The following is a 21,025-nucleotide window of genomic DNA, read 5'->3' on the forward strand; positions in this document are numbered from 1 at the left end:
AAGTGACCTTATTCGGGGTTCTAACATTAAATGGTTAGAGTTAAGATACTCTCCATTTATAAAAATAAATGGAGGAATAAATGGAGGATTCCATTTAGAAAAGAGAAATGATATTTGAACATCCATTTTTTAACAACTTTTGTGACAACCCTCTCTCTCATACTTTCATTGTACTTTTATTCTCTCTCTTTCCTTTTCTCTCTCTATTGTTATTGTCCAGTAAAAAGAGAGGAAAAAAGTTGTCATTAAAAGTTGTTGAAAATTTCTATTGTTATTGTCTAGTAAAAAGAGAGGAAAAAAGTTGTCACTAAAAGTTGTTGAAAATTAGATGTCAAAATATCATTGCTCTTTAGAAAAAGACACACACAAAAAATAGGTTGTGGGTCCTACTATTATTAATTTTTTTAAAAACTTTATGTATCTTTATCTCTTCAAATGGAAGAAATGGATAAGGTTATAAATGAAGAGGATCATAACTCAAATGGTTGAGAGAGTATTAAAAGGTCTTCTTTATGGAGTTGTAAAGAGTATTAGAAGGTCTTCTTTATGCTAGAGGTATGAGATTTAATAAAGTAGATATATATATGTCGACTCATGGGTGGTTGTGAATATTCTTAGCAAAGGATCTTTTTGAGAGGAAAAAAAATGTCCCTTTTTATAAGACTCTTTTGGTATTTCAAATAACATTAATTATTTTTTTACTAACGTACCCTTATTTATTTTGCATTTTTCTCTTTAATCATCAATAAATACTTGTATGTTGAAAACACAAACTAACCCTCTCTCTTAAGGATAAATTTATAAAACAATAGTAATTATATACAAATTTAATACTACTACTAACTTTCTAAATTTCTGTAATTTTAGCAAAAGGGTTATATATTTAGGGACGGAGGTAATACTTCATTTGGAGGAAATCTTGTGCAAAAGATTAAAATAAGCTCCTTTAACAAAATATTAAAGTAAACTTTTTGATATTGTTCAATATTTTATTTTTTTAAAAAGGCAAATTAATTCACTGAAATTTACAAATAAGAGAACTAAGTTTGAGACTACGAGGTGAGCTGAGCACACTCTAAAGTCTAAAACTATTAATATTAAGGATGACAATTTGATCCACCAAATTCATATCCATCAAATCTAATTCATCGGATCCATCCATTGAAAATTATAGATGGATTGCATCCATCCATCTTATTTTAAAAAACAAATAAACATTTATTTGTTAATGAGATTTTAGTATTATTTTTTTAAGGAATTAATAATTTATATAGTAATATTGTAGATAAAATAATAATAATAAATAAAACACATGTACGTATCCCTTTGCCTCTCCCCAGTCCACCCACACCCACCCACGCTGCGGAGGATAAGAAAGAATAACAGTGATGATGAACGTTATGATGATTTCCACTTCCATTATTAGATTTACGCTTCCTCCTTCTCATTCTCCTTTGTTAATTAAAACGTTTCATCCATCGTTGAAAATGAAATGTCGCAGCAGCAGCAGCAAGAACTCAGAGGAGAACAACGATTTGAAGAACGCACTTTCTGGAATGATGGGTGAGCAAGTTGAACAACTCTTAAGCAGAGAAGAGAACAAAGTTTTATTCGATAATTTACAGAAAGCCTCTCAAAGAGTTGAGATTGCTAAGACACAACTCGCTTTCATTCAGAAACAAGAACTTGCTCTTAAACACTTTAAGGATTACACTCAACAACTTCAAGGAAACGCTTTCCAGGTAAAAGTAACGTTCTTGCTTTAAAAAGCTATAAGCACTTATTTATGAATAAATAAGCTATTTCTGTTACACGTATATAAGCTATCTTGTCGGAACTTATGGAAATAAGTTGAAAAAATAAATAGCTTATGAACACGTCATAACTTGTCAACTCAATATTTAAGACTCTATTAGACGGTAGAGGGACTATATTGGTTGATGTTCTGTAATCTGTGGAACTAATTTGCTATTTTGTAAATTTGGGGAACCAAATTGTCTAACACTTAATTGTTTAAATTCACTTTGAATACTTTTTTTAAAATGGTCGGGGTTTGATCCGATGCATATGGGAGAGCATATGTTGAGAGGGATCCGATGCATATGGGAGAGCATATGTTGAGAGGGGTCAACGCTAAAATTGATACACCAGGGACTTGTCTCTGCAGTTGCATATCAAGTTTGGTTAATATTTTGAGCAATGCTAGCGCTCGTTTGTACACACGCCAACAAACACACCTACTGCTATGCTGCCATGCCATTATTCTAACTAAATAGCGTAGCAGGCAACCGGCACAACTAGTCACCACACACTCTCTCTCTCTCTCTCTCTCTCTCTCTCTCTCTCTCTCTCAAACCACTAGTTACCACCATCTACCAAGCATCAAATGTCGTTTTTTGTCATGCAGCGCCGGTAAAATACCACACCACCTGACCATCACTTGTAAAACTTACTTTCCTCCAATACTTTACTTTGAAAATCAGGTTTTAATACGAAATAAGACACAAGAGAAGAATAGAAATCGTAAAATCTTGCAGTGGAGTACTCAGATCTAGTCTTTGATCGTGTAACCTTTGTTTGTGGCGGTCGAAAAGTTAGAGAGAAAAGTGACAAATTTTAAAGAGAAACGGAGATTCCTAGTGACCATGGTTGATGTAAGTAGAACAAAAATGTCAAAATGAGAGTGGAAGAGACTCTATTCTGTTTATTGAAAAAGAAGAAAATAGATAGTAGTAAGTGGTGGTCAAAGGATGTTGATTGAGCAAAAATTAACGATCAAGGAGATCCATGGGAGGTTGGCTGCCTTAGAAGTAGGTTGGATGAGTGGTGCATTGTTTGATTTTTTTTTTTTATAATGGATATTGCAAAAATAAGTTTACGCATAGAACCAATTAACAGGCGAGTGATTAATAAAATTAAGCAACGTGGGCCACTAGTTGAGCAATGTGAAGGAAAGAGTTTGCCCATAGGATTACTCTAATATTTTCTTCATTAATACTAAATAGAACAACTATTTTTCTTGCCCTTTGATTCAAGATAAACTTTATTAGTATTATATTTGCTGTTCCAGTCCAGACCTCTATGCTTAAAGCCTTCAACAACTAGTCTTATATCTTATTTGAACTTACGTTGAATGCCTCTCTTAACATTTTATTTATTGATTCCATAATACCCTCAAGATTCAAGAGGAGGAAGGGGAGTAGGGATAAAATTTCCTCCGGCCTTTATGCTTCACTGCTGAACTTTGTTATCATGACACATAATAAATAAATCTGTTGATTTTGTGTTTCCCCTTGTTGTATACATGCACTCTTTATAGTGATTTCCAGATGATCATAAGTACTTTTTACCTTGTTACTGAAGTACTCTGTCTTTATTTGTCAACAAAGGAAACTTTGATTGCTTCACTTGTGTCATTACTAATAAAAATTGTTCGAGTTTGAAGATTGCAGAAAGTCAAAGAGAAATTTCAGAGGCAAAAGCTATGCTTGAGGAAGCAGAACGCTCTTTGTTGCTAAATGCGGGAGGTGCTGAAGAACGGGGTGCATTCATGGTGATGAAAAGTGAAGAAGTTGATCGGGATGAAGAGAGATTGGAGTCGGTAAAAGCAGCATCTATCTCTGCCCTTGTTGGCACTTTGTCAGGGCTCCCCATATGCTTCACTCAGGCCACCAACCCAACTCAGCTGCTTCTCTCTGTGGCAATCAATTTCGTATGTTGTGCATTGTTTGGAGTGACTTTTCGATATACCGTAAGGAGAAACTTGGATGATGCTCAGCTTAAGACTGGGGTTGCAGCAGCTTTTGGTGTTGTTAAAGGTAATCAACTCACTGTGCTCTAAGGTTAAATAAATTGAAATTTTACAGACAAGTCAAGTTGGATATAATTGCATGTTGTTTTTTTTCCCTTCATTTCTTTTGTGGGTTGAATACTTTGTTGTGACGTCACAGTCTAAGTTAACAGTAACACTGAAACAAAACCGTGTTGCAGGTCTTGCAATCCTAAGCGCTGGACCACTTCTTGAACTGAACTTCGAAAGCTTATTAGCGTATGCCTGGGATGGAACTATTTATGTGTCTGAGAATCTTATAATTTTTGTTTCTGCTGCTGTTAGTCTAGATTATTGTTTAAAGACAAGACTTTTGAGCCCTTTTCCAATTGATAAAACACGTTAGCGGAAATTCCAATTAATTTTCCGATTATCATAGCGTAAATGGATATTCAGAAACTTTCTGTTATCGTTTCTAATTTTCAAGTTAATGCCTTCAAACGCCAAACAAAAAATGATAATCATTGAAGACTATACTCACCACATTGGAAAGTTGCATGACGTAGTGATTTCAAACGTAAATAAAACAAGGCTTAATTAATGATTTGGTCCCTTAAGTTATTTGTTGGTTACATTTTGGTCCCATAAGTTATTAACGTTACAATTTGGTCCCTTAAGTTATTTGTTGGTTATATCTTGGTCCCATAAGTTATTAACGTTACAATTTGGTCCCTTAACTTATTTTTTGGTTTCGTTTTGGTACCTTAACTCTTCCTCCGTCAACCACTCTGGTCCTTTATGTTATTAGAGTTAAGGTACAAAAACGAAACCAAAAAATAAGTTAAGGGACCAAAACGAAACCAAAAATTAAGTTAAGGGACCAAATGGTAACGTTAATAACTTATGGGACCAAAATGTAACCAACAAATAACTTAAGGGACCAAATTGTAACGTTAATAACTTATGGGACCAAAATGTAACCAACAAATAACTTAAGGGACCAAAATAGTAATTAAGCCATAAAACAACTAATATGTTAATATTAGAAGTGTTTGAAAAGGGAGGCTATGCTGCATGACTACAATGGGTAATGCATGAGCTGAACTTTCTTGGGAGAGGGGTTGAATATATTTTCATGGGTGAGGGATGAGTGTAAACATGTAACTTAATGCTTCGAGTGTGATTTCAGCAAGTAGAACTCCTGCCTCGGCAAAGTATTCAGAGAGAATGGAAGAGAGGAGGTATGCTGTTTTGATTCCATACTTTTGAGTTGTATGCAAGCTGAGAAAAGTTGAAATAGCTTGACAACAATTAGAATTGAATTGTCACATGTTCTCAGATTATTTCATGCTGGAAATGGATAGTTTGGGAGGAATTTGTGTGTGAAGTTTTGTTCAAGGAGTTTTTTTTTTTCCACCTTTTCCATGTCAATCAGGACATTGGTGACATTGAAGTACCTTTTTCTATGAGTGCCTTATTTTAGACTGCTTTGTGCTTTTGATTTCACTATTATGTGAAATTAATATTGTGTGCATATATCTTTCTCATTCTTATTTCTGTTGCAAATTAATTCTGGCTTCATTCGGACTCCTATTTCATTAGGGGGATGGTGATTTTGGTTTGAGGTTATATTGTACGCATACAAAGTGGAATCTTGAGGCTGACTTTGATTCTTGCCAAGAGGGTTGTTTGGCTAGGAAAAATGGATACTTTTATTGAAGTTGTTGAAGATGGTCTGGAGGTAGATTGTAAACTTCCCTTGGTGATATTGAGAAATACTAAATTTGAAGTCATGAATTTTATGGTGTGTTTTTTAAGGATCTTCAAATTATAGTTGATGTGTTTGTAGTCATGTTTTAGGGCACCTTGTCAATTTAGTAGTATTTTAAAAGTTTTAAGCTGTGCACTAGGGTAGGATTATTTATGTGCAGTTTGGTTGGGTTTTGATTCTTTTTGTATACTCCCTCCGGTCTCAAATATAAGAAAATATTCCTTTTTTAGGTTCATTGAGTAATTAATGTATCTGGACTGCATTGTAAAGCAGATACATTAATTATTCAATGCATCTAAAAAAAGAATCTTTTCTTATATTTGAGACCGGAGGGAGTACAAGCTTCTAAGGTCAAACATATTTGTCTCCTACTTAAGTTATCAGTGGATCATGTCTGCAACTTGAGGCATTGTATTTTGCGATCTGGTTGCTGGGAAAATGTAACGCTTTATATTGGAATCACAGTGTTGTGTACAATGACTTATTCAGATAGTAAAATGATGAATAGTATTAGCAATACACTCTTTAACATATACTTTTCACACATTTTTTTATTGGTTAATATATATATATATATATATATATATATATATATATATATATATATATATATATATATATATATATATAGGGGATGTTTCAAATGAGAGGGTTAATTATAATGAGAGGATGAGAGGATGAAATATTAACCGTAGGATCAAAATGAATGGGAGAGATTAAAAGCTCCACTTAAAATGTCATGTGCCTCTTGTTTTTCTTTCCCGCGCTTTTCTTTCCTTTCATCTCTACCGCTTCTCCTTCCTCTATTCTCTCATCATACCTGAGACCTGACTGTGTCTACTTCCAGATTCTTCCTCTCAACAAATTAGGATAATCAACGAAAACACTAATATCTTCCAAAATTATTGTAATGGTTTTAGTTATCTCAATCTGTGTGTTAAGATCCTTTTCATACAACATTTCTCCATCAATTATATCTCCTTGTTCCAGCATCGTGAGAAACCCCTTGATTCTTCCTGCAATCACCACTCTCAAAGAAATCCCTTCTAAATTTTGGAGTTTTTTCTTCATCAAATATCAAAGATTAATGGGTTCTTGAAATAAATGGAGTTTTTTACTTAATAAAAAATTAATTGGTCTCTTAATTTTTGGAGTTATTTTCTTCATCAATGATTCATGAAACCCCTTAATTATTCAAGATTAATGGTGAATGGTCTCTTAAACGAGCGAAGATTAAAAGTTCCTTTAATCCAACATATATATATTTATTTGTAGATCCCGAATATTATTTGAAAAAAATCTCAGTTGTTTAATTTTGACAAATAAAAAAAATCACTCATACATAATTTAAATTAAGGAATGAACATCGGAGAAAAAAATCAGCGTGTTCAATTTAAACTTGACATGATGAATAAAGGTGGCGGCGGCTGGAACTTTTAGATGAAGATGACGAATGGAAACTGAAAAGGGGATTTCAGTGAGTGGGGAAAGTACATGAAGGAGGCACGTGACGAGTTAAAATAGAGCTATTAAATCTGAGCCACTTAATTAGATCTGATGGTTGTGGTTTAACCCTCTCATCCTCTCATTATAACCACTCCTCTCATTTGATACATCCCCTATATATATATATATATATATATATATATATATATATATATATATATATATATATATATGGGCAATGCTACAACACACCCACCAACTTTTGTGAAGGTGTGTTTTAGCATTGAACACCTTCTTTGTTTGGACAAAACACTCCAACTTTTCTTTATTAAAACAAGTCAAGCTGGAGGGCAAATATGTAAAACACAAATTATAATTAATATTTTTTTTATTCTAGCTCTTCACACACCGCACTCTTTCAGTTATATCCCTCCAACTCTTCAACGCCGTACCACCATCACCACTATTGAATCCTCCGTCGCTAGAATCCTTCAACTTAGTCCTTCATCAACCGCAAATCAAAATTGAAATTTGTGATGTGTTTTGTTTCAATTCGATGACAACTGTTCCTTACGTTCTATATCCAAAACATGACCACCCCTCTTCGTCGTCCAATTACAATATCCTATGGTGGTGTTTTGTTTGTACCTGTAATTCTGATATTAATTTGGTTTTGAACTGTTCAATATTGTTATATTATTTCTTATGTTTGGGGTTTGTTCCATATAAACAAAAAAAGTAGCTTGTTTAAAGGGAAGTGTTTAACGTAAGCACAGATACAATCGAAATTGAAGAAGAGAACTTGGTGTTAATTAGAAAAATGGAAATACATTGGCAAAGGGTATGGGTTAGAAACCCCATTTTTTCTCTCCCAGTACCTGCATAATGTCTTTGATTGGGGAGGAAAGATATTTTTGTTCTTATGAGAAGGGAAAGAAGAGCTGAAACAAAAAAATATTAAGTATAAACTGTGTTTTACATATTTGCCCTTTAGTTTGACTTGTTTTAATAAAGGAAAGTTGGAGTGTTTTGTCCAAACAAAGAAGGTGTTCAATGCTAAAACACACCTTCATAAAAATTGGTGGGTGTGTTGTAGCATTGCCCTATATATATATATATATATATATATTTGAGAGAAGGTTAAAATTTATATGAATTCCTCTAAATTTATACGGGACCGGCATGATTGATGACATTCATATGAAAACCATAAAATGACTATGTTTTAAGTTTTGCTTTTACATTATGTTTTTGTGTATTAGAAGTTGATAGAATGCTTTGGGATTTCCATTCATTGCTACAGATGTTTACATAGGAGGCGTACTTTAAGAATTATCCATCTGAAATGCCCCTTTTTTTTTACAATGAAAAAGGCATGCTTTATGTTTTTTGTCGATCTAAATGGCATATTTTTTTTTTAGTACTAGCTGAAATATCTTCATTAAAAAAAAAACTACTTTGATTAACACTCTTCGATAAGTGGCTAACAATATGATTTGAGGCCAGCTTTTATCAAAGGTCGATCAATCTGTGATAATACTCTCGTTTTGCACCAGAGTCATTATATCAGTCATAACCTATACCTAAAGATTATAGAATACGCCTTTTCACACAATGTCCAACACTTTCAAATCAATTACGCTGCTATTCAACACCTTCCCTCGTGCTTCTTTTCATCTCACACTTTGACTTCTCTCAGTCTTACTGGTGTCGATTTTATGTTTCTTCCTGACTGGCAACAAATATTTCCAGATTCTCGTTCTTTCAATTTCCCAGCATTACTCTGTCTCTAAAGGACATTGCCTTTTGTTGCAATGATGATGGTTGTGTCAACCCCTTTTCCGCATTTAACAAGTTGAATACTTTGATCATTGACCACTGTGTACTCATGGATGATAATGCAAAAATATTTCGCATTTCATGTACCAATCTTGTCAGGTTAACTATACATATGTATAATTCCATGTCTTGTAGGGCCGCTCTTACCACCAAAACTCATTTCCTAATCTTTTTTGGAATCGAGTTATACGCTCCAACACTTCATTCCCTTGTTTTGACTGGTCGTGATTACATTCCAAAACTTTTACGTTGCATGACTCTTCTCTCCTCTATCAAACATCTAAATATTTATATGTCATATTCTATGGATGTGGGGGAGAACCCATCAACTCTATTCAACTGGCTGGCTTGGCTCCCTAATATCGAATCATTCACCGTCAATTTATTGACTCTTAGGGTACTTTATATTCATAACATCAATGCTGCTTTTTATATTGTAATTTTAATATTTTACCTAGAATATGCATGTCTTGCAACTGATCATAATACTACTTCCTGATTGCTTAGGTTCTTCTCAACGGCTTTCATTATAATTTATCTAAGGTCAAGTTCCCTTACTTGCGTAACTTGAAGTCGTTGAAACTAGAGGTGTACAACCGTTACACGGTACCTACCAAAATGGTGGACTATTTGCTTCAAAACTCACCCTCGGCAAAGGTTGGCTTCATCGAGAGGTAAAAGATGCATCCAACTACTTTTTAAAGATAGATTCTTTTGGTTTCGTATTTTCATTTTTGCAGCCCTTCTCTGTTTCTGTTTCTATTTCCCATATTTAGAGAAACAAATGTGTGTGCACAGTTGTATATGCATGTTGATGTGTACATCTTGAATCACACCAACTCTAAGTTTGAGAATTAACTTTTATAGCTCACAAAATCAAATAGCTTTTATCTTTTTTATTCTCTATGGCCCTTTTCTTTATACAATTCTAATCATTCATTCTTGCAATTCCACAAGATAGAGAGGTAAAGCAAACACATCATGTTATAGATCACTTTTTTTTCCTATTACTTAGTTCTGGTTTGATTCATACCAACTAACATGTTTGTTTGTGTAAATTGAATTTGACTACATAGGATATAATAAGTTTCGTCTAGTATGATGAGCCAAAGAGTAGTAGAACTTGAATTGCGAGAATGTGTATAATGGTATTGGAATTGATTTTCCATGAATGTGTGACTGTTTGCATGCATGCAACTTGAATCACATGAAAGAGTAGCTTGATTGAATTAATTAGGCATACTCTTGCTACTTACTCCTAACTTGTGTGTGTCTTGACTCACAAAACAAAAGACTTGCCCACAATAATTCATATGTGCTTAAATTTTCCCAATATGTATGTAATGTAATACAACCAATGCCTTTTAATGAATAATTGCTCTCATGAATTTGTTTGGTTCATTTTGACTTGTGTTGGAAGGTCTCTTGAGCCGGAAAATGATGACTTATGTTCTGCTTTTTGTTTGTTTTTTCCTTAGATTCCAGCTCTGCTTGTTGATAGATCTTCATTGACTTTTTTTGCTTTACACTTTGTGCCTCTTATTCAATTTCCCTTACTATTTCGATAGATAGAATTTTAACAACTTGTTTGAGTTCATGCAAGGCCCATACAAGTTCCTGGACTTGATTAACTTAACAGTGTGTGTTTTCAATTGAAACCAGTTCTATTCCAAGACCTACTGCATAGGTGAACACAGGATGCTGGGGTACAGAAAAAAAAATAGTGAAGGATACAAAAGTTTTTCAAAGAATATTGGAATCAAGATAGTGCGCAAAAAGTATCGATGCGTTATAACAAGAACACTTTTGCTTATTTCTACTTGCCAGACTTATTTATTGTGTCATTTGATCCGTGTAACCGACCCCACATAGAGGGATATTGTTTGGCTGTTGTACTTGCTAGACTTATTTATTTAGTTTTTTCTTTAATTTGGAGAGTATGATTATAGTGTCATGTGAGTGGATTAGAAGGTCTCGGATAGCTTAATGACAAAATATCATGAAGTTCATTTCAGAATCTACTAAAAAAAAGTGGTAAATAAACATTATAAAGGTTTTCAACTTGTGATTTCTCAAATGTGTGTGCTCTTCTTAAGAATGTTTGATCAATTGCACAGAAGATGTGTAGAAGAGCTCTTTTTTATTAAACTCAATCAATACTAATGTCCAGGATCTCTTCTGACTACAATTCAATACAAGATCAAATTCAGTATTTCGTATATACTACATCTCTTTTCTTGAAATTTCACTTCACTTCACTTCCTAGATGTGTAGATTGGTCATTGGTCCAAGTCCATTTTTCATCATTGAAGAAATTCCACTTTCATCATCTCCTTTTTAAAAAAGAATCGGTATCTGACAAGAACAAAAGAGAAACAATGCATCACATATTATTATCCAATGAAATGAAGTTTTTAGGAAAGAATCCTGAGTAAAAAAAAAACAGTCAGTCAATTTTCAAATATGTACTTATTATAGGCTTCACTATATGACATCAAAAACTGTAGCTGGAACCTGACTAATTACAAGACCAACTATGTCAGTTGAAACCTTCAAACCACGCTGCATAAAGGAAAACTTCTGGGTAGCGTTACAACAGTATCTTTCTCAAAATCTCCTTTAGTAAATTACATGTTAGCAAGAAGAACAAACTCACTACTATGGTCTGGTTCCAATTACATTAGATGTTTTCTTACTTTCTCACCAAGTTCAACATTTCCATAATTTCGACATGCAGCCAACAATGTCCTCCATATATAATAGCATTGCATTCTACCGGGATGCTCTTTATCAAATTGTACGCTTCCTCAACTAAACCAGCACGCCACAAAAGGTCCACCATGCACCCATAATGTTTTGTTGTAGGTTTGATGTTATAGTCTCTATTCATAATTTCAATATATCGTCCTCCTTCATCACCCAACCCTCTATGACTACAAAGCACACAACACTCCTAAGAAAGTAATGTCGTCCGGCCTCTCAACATTCTCTTGTAACATTCTTGTAAAAAGCACTAAAGCCTCTTATCCATTACAATGGGAAGCATGATGACATTCCATGAAACTACGTTCTTCCTCAACAAGCGCATTAATTAAAAACCCATATACATTCACTATAGTCATTAACGAGGGGCATGTAGAGCAATTTCATTTCTCAAAAATCCTTCCAACCAACCAAAGTTGAACAATGCCCAAGCCCACTAACAAAACAGTAGGTAGAATTTTTCTGTGTGTTTTATTCACATCTGACATATCAATATATACACAAGCTCTTCCAATCACCTAGCTGAGATTTCTCCTCCAATCACTATACAGTTGACTCTCCTAAAATAAATGATTCTTGAAATAACTATACAATCAGAATTATTAACTAGAGAATCAATTCTGATCAACATAATAATATTCTGCATTAAAAGTTATATAGTTACATAACCCTAAAACCAAAATGCCATTGCCAACCCATTGTCTATCCTCCTCCTCCCTCCCTCCCTCCCTCCATCCGACGGCGGCGAATTTCTTTCCGAGAAGTCAGTGGAGACGGTTCATTCTGATCTATCTGCCACTCCCTAGGCTTACAGCGTGCAAGGTATCCATTCAACATGGCTTCCCATCATATTCTTTCTATATCAGTTTTTTTTTAAGTAGGATACATTTCTCGATTCTTTTAAAACAAAAAACTTATATAACACACAATTTTGAAGAGAAATATTTTTTGTTATCTAGATTCTTTTTTTTCTCTAATCAATGAACTTCATTTCAATTTCTCTTTAATTTCATTCATTTTTTTTTCTTGTACAATTCATCTTTCTCAGACAACAATGGTGGAGACACGAAGCCAAAGTAAGAGGCGACGTAATGAACAAGACAGGATCAGCGACTTGTCCGATTGTGTTCTCCTTTACATACTCTCCTTTTTGAATGCCAAAGAGGCAGTTCAAACTTGCATTTTATCCAATAGATGGATCAATCTCTGGAAGACTCTTTCCACTCTTACATTAAGTAAGCATTTTAGTACCGACAAAGACAAAAGTTTTGAACAGTTCCTATCTATGTTGTTGTCTCTTCGTGATCACTCAACCGATATCCATTCTCTCGTTTTGCACCAGAGTCATTATATCAGTCATAACCTATACCTAAAGATTATAGAATACGCCTTTTCACACAATGTCCAACACTTTCGAATCAATTACACCCATATTAACCGCCTCCCGTCCTGTTTCTTTTCATCTCACACTTTAACGTCTCTTAGTCTTACTGGTATCGATTTTATGGTTCCCGGTTCGCATCAAATATTTCCATGTTCTCATTCTCAGTCTTTCAATTTCCCAGTATTAACCACTCTGTCTCTAAAGCACCTTTCCTTTTGTTGTAAGGATGATGGTTCTGTCGTCAACCCCTTTTCCACATTTAACATGTTGAATACTTTGATCATTGACCACTGTGTACTTAGGGGTAATGCGCAAAATCTTCGCATTTCATGTACCAAGCTTGTCAATTTAACTCTACATATGTATTGTTGTTTCTATGGTTTTATCCTACCACCACAACCAAAGCCGATTTCAAAATCGATTTCGGAATCGAGTTATGTGCTTCAACACTTCATTCCTTTGTTTTTACTGGTGTTAATTATATTCCAAAACTCTTTGGGAGCAAGACCGTTTTCTCTTCTATCAAACATCTAGATATTTTTTGAGTATTACTTTTCCCACCCTATGGCCTTCTCGCGCGCCCTGCAAAAATTCCAAAAATACCCCTGGTCCGGATTACATTTTCCGAACAAGATTGTTAGTTTTTCCGGAACATAAATTCCGGACAAATACGGTATTCATATTTTGTGTCTTTCTTTGATGTCAAGGGTCTCTGTTGACCGTTATATGAACCCCACACAAGCTGCAATGCAATTGCAGGGTTCATAGGAACGGTCAACAATGACCATGACACCACAAACACTCCTAAAAGCTACCTAAAAAACTTAAATTTTTTGAAGAAATGTAAGAAAGGATGTGAAGAAGAATGAAGGAAAATGTTGAAGATCCAAGCCTTTTTATAGCCTAAAACAAGTACTAGGTGATTTGTAAGTAAAAGAAAACGTGTTTTTCATTCAAAACCGTCCAAAAAACGCTTTAAAACTCAACTAACCGGCCAAATCTTTTGGTGAAACGTCACTGGCCAAGTTGTTACTGAGTGCTTCCGGATTATATAATCCGAAATGCATGCAGTATTTCCGGATTATATAGTCCGAATGGCACCAGAATAACATAAATAATGAATCTTTTGGGAAGGTGGTTCGAAGAGGAGCTTTTGAACTCGATCTTGCCGGCCTGCCAACTGACATGTTACGATCGGCAGGCCGACATGATCGAGTTCATAAGAACCTCTTCTTATGAACAATGCAATCAAATCATAATTTTCATAACAATAAATACCAAACTTTTTTTTTGTAAATCTAGAAGGACTATCTATATATTTTTGACAGCATGCTCAGGATCTTCATAATGCAGTCAAATAGAGAGCTAACTCATCCATTCGCGATAGCATTAGAAAGATCCTGAGCTTGATGACAAAAATTTGCATGGTTTGCTTTGGTGTGTTTGTGTGTTTTGCTGGTATTGAAGATCAAAACCGGAGAGGGTGTATTTATAGAGGTCCTTGGATGTTTTGGACCACATAAAATCTTAGTGCAATGTGGTCCATACAAAAGAATCCTATGCTGAAGAGTTCCGGATTACGTTATCCGAAATGCACTGACGCCCTATGTATTTCTGGATTGTGTAATCCGAAAAGAATATATTGAGTTATTTTATTGATTAAATGAAATTAAAACAATAAAAACATAACTAACACGCAATAAAAGACGCAATTAAAACATAAAGCAACGACTTAATTCAACAAAACATAACTAACACGCAATTAAAACAACATAAAACACGTGGTTAATTAAAACATAACACATTATCACGGATCATCTAAACTAACTTCTTCCTCCTCTGGTCCCTCCAGCAGAGCCCTGATCTCTTTGTAATTCCTGGGCCGGTGCAAACTTTTCAGGATTTGTTCAGCAGATCTAACCAATGAAGCGTCCAACTCAATCGGTCCTCTAGCGCTGTGCTGACCAAAGACAGAGAACATGGTTCTCACGTCGTCATCGTTTGTGAGCTTCATCCGGCTGAAGCGTAGAGATCCGGCTGAGTCGGACAATGGACATCGATATTCAACACCGACCACCCTCTTCGTGTCTCTACGGTTGAGTTGACAGTTGATTTGATCCAGCTCATCCTTCAGCCCGGATAGGGTGACATCGTCGCGAATCCTAAACAGATGGGGTGGTGTTCCACCGTTGTAGTAGACTGCCGCTAGCTTGGTGTTCGGATCAAAGCCAGGGAATTCCATTTTTTTTTCTGGTATAGTTTACTTGTAATGAAAACAGGGACCCCTATTTATAGAGGTATTTAGCCGTTGTGGACCACAAAAATTGTAGGTACAATGCAGGCCACACAGAAGAATCCAATGCTGAAGCAATCCGGATTATACAATCCGAACCAACCCTCACCATACACAACGTCCCAAGTTTCACTTTGGGACACCCCATTATCGTCTTTTTCCGGAATACGTTATCCGGAATGCATGTGTTATCCGGATTATATCTTCCGAACTGCACCAGAAGCTTTAGGCCGGTGGTCTGCACCACAAAGAAAACGTTTTTCAAACGTTTTGGGCGGTGGTCAAGTGTAAAAACACGTTTTTTGACCGGCATTGATGGCCTCCCACACGTTTTTTAACCCCACTCCCTTATAAATATGGTTCATTTTCTCAAAAAATTTCACACCTTCTTCTTTCTTCTCTTCTCCTCTTCTACAACGATGTGTTTCCATCGTTGGCCTTTCATAGAAAGAGGCCTCTTTGGAAAAGCATCAGGGGTCATATGATCGGTCAATAGGGTGGGGGTCAGTTTGAATCTGAGGTTGGTTTGCCTGGGTGTCATGTTGACCATCATGGTCTCTTGATCCCTAGAGGCCCCTGTGCCCCCTCTGTCTCCCCACCAACAGATTTTCTTCTTCACCGCCATCTTCTTTCCTCCCACCCTCTTTCCTCTTCATCAGTGGCTGGAGTTAGAGCTGGAGCCACTGGTATAACTTATGTAATAGGATATGATTAGAAATAGATTTAGGATATTATGTAATAAGCTTAAAAAGCTTGAAAGCTTGAAAATTATTGTAATGTATTGTTCATATATTAATAAAATGATTTTTTTTTATGTTTTTGTCTTTTTATTTATGTTTTTTAGTTTATTTGCATTTTCTTTTACGAATTGTAGACCTTACAATTGCAAAAGTTCTAATAAAACACTGTTCCGGAATATACAATCCGGATATATCTGCAAATAAATCCGGAAAACATAATCCGGACAAGGGGTAAAATTGGAAAAAAATAGGGCGCGCGAGGAAAGGCATAGGGTGGGAAAAGTAATACTCATATTTTTTTTACACTATTACATATGTTTGGAGAAGGCCCAAATATTTAATCTATTCAAATTGCTTGCCGAACTTGCTAATATCGAATCATTGACCGTCACTTATTATGTTCTCAAGGTACTTTATATTTGCAACATCAATGCTGCATTTTATATTGTAACTTTAAATTTTATCAAGGATATGATTTGCAACTGATCCTAATACTTCCTCATTGCTTAGGTTCTATCCCGCATTCATTGTGAGCTCCCTTCCTTCTGTAACTTGAAGTCCTTGAATATAGAAGCGCTCCGACCTTCATGGGTACCTACCGAAATGGTGGACCTTTTGCTTCAAAACTCACCCTCGGCAAAGGTTCACATCATCGAGAGGTGAAACTTTTTAAAGGTAGATTGTCTTGGTTTCATAATTTCATTTTTATACCTTACTTATTCACATTAAAAATGTGAATTTCTAACACCATTAAACTACTTGACAAAAAACATACTCTCTCCATCTCAAAATATTAGTCGATTAAGGTTTGTGCACAATTTTTAAGAAAATGATTAAATGTGTTTGATTTCAATGATAAAATTAGTATAGAAACAAATTTTTCTTGCAAATGAAAAATAATAAAAAGAAACGAAGTGAGTATTATAATAAGATTTGAACTTGATCTTTTTGAACATCATTGATAAGAGTTGGTTTACCCTTAGACCATCTCCAATGATGAGATCTTCGCACATTTTAATATTAAAAAATTAATATATAATGATATAAAGTTATTGATAGTTGATTTGTGGGTCTCATTTAAAAAATTTGTATGAGATACTAAGTTGGAGGGATTAAGTGCTTATTAAATACTACAATTAAAAAATTATAAATGATTGAAGCGTACACCTAAAACCATTTACACTACTCAATTACTTTGTCCTATTTTTGTTTTTTTTAGTTTTATCACTTTGTCCTACTACTTGGTTTCAAAGTGTACAAAAATATTTGAGTAGCAGTAATAGTATATCATCATCATAAGCACTCCATAATAATTTGTGAGGTCAAAGTTAGTAATTTTAAGAATTCAGGTTACGAAAGACACTTGATCTAAAAAGAGTTTGTAGTGTACTTATGATAACACATTTAAAATGTCTGATTTATTACTACTCATGCAATTTCCTGGCAGTTGCGCACACACTTACTTTCTCTTTCTTGTTCCTTTTAGCATAAAATAATAATAATACATTTGCAAATTGTTCAAAGTGCTTCTGAGCCTCATTGCTCATTGTTGTCCTGACAACAAGCCACAAATAAATCCTCCACCAAACTGTAGAAAAGATGGTATTCAAATAATAAGTGGTTACATTTTCACACTCATCGCACCCACTTACACATAAGGTCGCATCCCCACTAAAAATTCCTCTCTTTAACAGATAATCCTTCGATGTGATTTTATTTTGAAACAATTGCCAACTAAACACTAAGACTTGTGCCAAAAGTTTGGATTTTATTCAAACTGCTGTTGCATCCATTCAACTAAGTAATTATAATTTAAAATCTATGAATTCATTTTCATGGTGTAGCATTCTTAAGCAGAGTTAGAGTGAATGGATGAATAGTAGAAGACATAAAAGTTCCCATGCTGAAGTAAGACATCAGTTACCAATAGAACTTAGAGGAAGCTCCTCACTGGTTCAAAAGTCTCAGGCTCTTAGCATCACCCATTTCTGCAGGATGGTAGTTGTTCTTCGGTGAAAATCAAGTTCAAGAAAGAATCCTTAGTCAAAAAAATCAGTCAATCAATTTTTCAAATAGCTACTTATTATAGACTTCACTAAAAATACACAAATTTCAATTCTAATAAGCTCCAACATAGCCAAATGATATCAAAATGTCGATCCTTCATAATTTTAATAAAATTCTATTTCTGAAGACACAATGGATTGAAGCTAAAAAAATTCTGATCTAGATTTTGATCACATTCAATTTATTTTAGGTAATACTCGAAAGGAGAAAACAGAGATATACAGATAGTAAGATCGGTGTTTTTCTTCTTTCTGCGTAGTCAGAAATCTTTTTCCCGCATCTTTTCAAGTTATCATGAACATACGTGTCTTCAATGAAACGCCATGGAGATGTCATACAACTCTGAATCAAATAATATAATAAGATAAAAGAAAAAACTATAGTACTAATTTTCCAAAATAAGGATTCCAATTTCACAAAAATGTATTTAGTATAAATAACAATATTTCAAAAACTGCAGTTGGAACCTGAATAATTACAAGACCAACTATGTCAGTTGAAACCTTCAAACCACACTGTTGACGAAAACTTCTGGGTAACGTTACAACAACCTTTCAACAGTATCTTTCTCAAACCTCGTTCCAGGAATGCCAATAAAGCTATTACCAGGCTCTGGTTTCCGAACTCTCCTTTCTTGCATTGATCTTCTCTCTTTGCTCATTTCATTCCATTGACCCGTGCTTGCATACATGTTAGCAAGAAGAACATAATCACTGCTATGGTCTGGTTCCAATTCCATTAGATGTTTTCTTACCTTCTCACCAAGCTCAACGTTTCCATAATTTCGACATGCAGCTAACAATGTCCTCCATATAATAGCATTACACTCTACTGGCATGCTCTTTATCAATTCGTACGCTTCCACAATTAAACCAGCACGACCCAAAAGGTCCACCATGCACCCATAATGTTTTATTGTAGGTTTGATGTTATAGTCTCTATTCATAATATCAAAATATTGTCTTCCTTCATCAACCAACCCTCCGTGACTACAAGCACACAACACTCCCAAGAAAGTAACGCTGTCCGGCCTCTCAACATTATCTTGTAACATTCTTGTGAAAAGCTCTAAAGCCTCTTCTCCATTACCATGGGAAGCAAACCCAAGAATCATGACATTCCATGAAACCACGTTCTTCCTTTTCATGTTACTAAATGTCTCGTAAGCTTCTTCCACCGCACCACACTTTGCATACATATCAACAAGCGCATTAAAAACAGATATACTTTCACCAAAACTATTAACACCATCTCGTACAAACGAATGAACCTTCCTCCCAAAATCAAGTGCTCCTATCGCACCACACGCTGAGAGCGTCACTACCAAAGTTGCATCATCCGGTTGCAATTCCACACCATTTTGCTGCTGCTGCACCATTCTAGTAAACAAATCAAGGGCTTCATTATATTTTCCACAACATACATGACAGTCTATGATAGAATTCCACGCAACTAAATCCGGTTCATACATTTCCTCAAACAACTGGCGTGCAACTTCTATATCCTTCAACATACCATACATGTGAATAAGAGAATTCCTAACATAAGTATGATTTTGAAAACCAAACTTAAATAAACTAGAATGCAGTTGCTTCCCCATATTAAGAAACCTTAATCTAGCAATAATTTTAAGAATGAAAGAAAAAGTGAAATTATCAGGTTGATGAGCAAGTTGCATTCTTTTGAAGAAATGAATAGCATTGTGAGATTGGGTAGTGGAATTACCAAAACCCCTAATCATGGTATTCCAAAGAAATGAATCTGGTTTAGGAATTTTGTCGAACACATTAAGTGCGTAATTCATGTTTTGGGAAACAGCACAGAACATGAGAATCTTTCCGGAGAGAATAAGGTTGTGATGAAAACCAGTTAGGAACATACGAGCGTGTATCTGTTTCAAATGGTTCAAAGTGGAACAATGGTTGAAAAGATTCATCAGTGTTTGTTCGGTTTTCCATAAGGTTATGCTTTTTGGACTCATTGTTACAGTTTATATTTTTTTGCTGTGTTTTTAAATGTATCAGAGCAAGGTTCAATGAAGCATTAGGAGGTATTTGTATAAGTAAACTTGAATTAAGTTCAATTTTTATTTTTGCCTTAAGAAAAGCCTTTAATCTTTGCGTTTTGAGATTTATCAATGAAGCTGTTTCAGTATTGAGTAAACTTAATTTTTTTTTTAAAATATTGATAAAATTTAAAAAGATAGTAAACTTGTTTTTTTTATAATTTATAATAATTGAATTAATTTCATATTAAAAAATTAGATAATCATAAATAGCTAACAAATGGGATGCAGACGAAACTGCATACCCTGATAGAAATAAAGAGTTGCATAAAATCAGGGGACATAAATTTGGCCTAGTGAAAATAAAAATAACAGAGAAATCAACGCAAAAGATAACACAGTTCAACCTAAGGGTTACGAAAACAACACAGAACGTACATGCGCAACTACAATTCAGCGAGTCCGGATACGAGCCCGAAATTAAATTGTAAAAGAAGAGTAGTGCATGATAGCGAATAATAGCAAATAGATACGATTTCATACGAACTTGAACCTTTAAATTATGACAATGAATCCGACCGCCTACACGATAGTGGATCCACGAACCAAATCACTTACTAAGACACAAAAAAAACGGATTTTAAATGCTTATCAAAGAAAATTCTTCAGGATCTCCATTGAACTTAGAAACTTTTCCAGAGTCAGATTTCTTATTGTTACCATAATCATATGGAACAACATTGTTGTTCCCAGATCCAGAAGTGGAGTCTTCACCAGACATGTTTTTCTCATATCTTTTTTTGTTACACTGTTAAGTGTTAAGACAACAGACCAAGGCTCTAGATACCAATTGAAGGTGAGAAAAACAAAAGAAGGGGGGTTGAATTGTGTTAGCTTTTTCTTCTTTTTCTCCTAAGCTAAAAACACTGAACAGAAGTAGATAGAGTT

General features: G+C 34.7%; 2 protein-coding genes, 1 long non-coding RNA gene and 3 pseudogenes across 7 annotated transcripts; 4 read left to right on the top strand and 2 right to left on the bottom strand.

Moving 5' to 3' along the window:
- Nucleotides 1-1,301: 1,301 nt before the first annotated feature.
- LOC146934880 (homer protein) lies at nt 1,302-5,719 on the top strand. 2 transcript variants are annotated; one of them, XM_085750133.1, is made up of 3 exons: nt 1,302-1,742; nt 3,446-3,818; nt 3,991-4,202. In XM_085750133.1, exons 1-3 carry the CDS (start codon nt 1,389-1,391, stop codon nt 4,173-4,175), a joined length of 912 nt encoding a protein of 303 aa, XP_085606259.1. In that variant the 5' UTR covers nt 1,302-1,388; the 3' UTR covers nt 4,176-4,202. The 2 variants fall into 2 exon arrangements, with proteins under 2 accessions (XP_085606259.1, XP_085606260.1); XM_085750134.1 differs by lacking the exon at nt 3,991-4,202 and adding an exon at nt 5,372-5,719 and having other exon boundaries at nt 1,306-1,742.
- On the top strand, nt 4,779-5,303 carry LOC146934881 (uncharacterized). The gene is made up of 2 exons (XR_015030065.1): nt 4,779-5,010; nt 5,109-5,303. It is a non-coding gene; the product is annotated as an uncharacterized LOC146934881 (long non-coding RNA).
- Nucleotides 5,472-11,836, top strand: LOC146934882 (uncharacterized; annotated as a pseudogene). The gene is made up of 3 exons (XR_015033038.1): nt 5,472-5,517; nt 8,493-9,499; nt 10,488-11,836. The product of XR_015033038.1 is annotated as an uncharacterized LOC146934882 (transcript).
- Nucleotides 11,837-12,466: 630 nt separating this feature from the next.
- LOC146934883 (F-box protein At4g09920-like) lies at nt 12,467-13,517 on the top strand (annotated as a pseudogene).
- Nucleotides 13,518-14,529: 1,012 nt separating this feature from the next.
- On the bottom strand, nt 14,530-15,214 carry LOC146934884 (uncharacterized). Its single transcript, XM_085757507.1, has 2 exons — nt 14,801-15,214; nt 14,530-14,586 (listed from the first exon to the last, which is right to left on the bottom strand). Exons 1-2 carry the CDS (start codon nt 15,212-15,214, stop codon nt 14,530-14,532), a joined length of 471 nt encoding a protein of 156 aa, XP_085613633.1.
- A 2,181-nt stretch (nt 15,215-17,395) lies between these two features.
- Nucleotides 17,396-21,025, bottom strand: LOC146934885 (pentatricopeptide repeat-containing protein At1g59720, chloroplastic/mitochondrial pseudogene; annotated as a pseudogene). Of its 2 annotated transcripts, XR_015030069.1 has the most exons (3): nt 18,540-21,025; nt 18,295-18,414; nt 17,396-18,043 (listed from the first exon to the last, which is right to left on the bottom strand). The product of XR_015030069.1 is annotated as a pentatricopeptide repeat-containing protein At1g59720, chloroplastic/mitochondrial pseudogene, transcript variant X2 (transcript). The 2 variants fall into 2 exon arrangements; XR_015030068.1 differs by lacking the exon at nt 18,295-18,414 and having other exon boundaries at nt 18,540-21,024.

This window comes from Medicago sativa, chromosome 3 (genome assembly GCF_051527215.1).
Source record: "Medicago sativa cultivar Bolivia chromosome 3, Bolivia_mono, whole genome shotgun sequence".
NCBI lineage: Eukaryota > Viridiplantae > Streptophyta > Magnoliopsida > Fabales > Fabaceae > Medicago > Medicago sativa.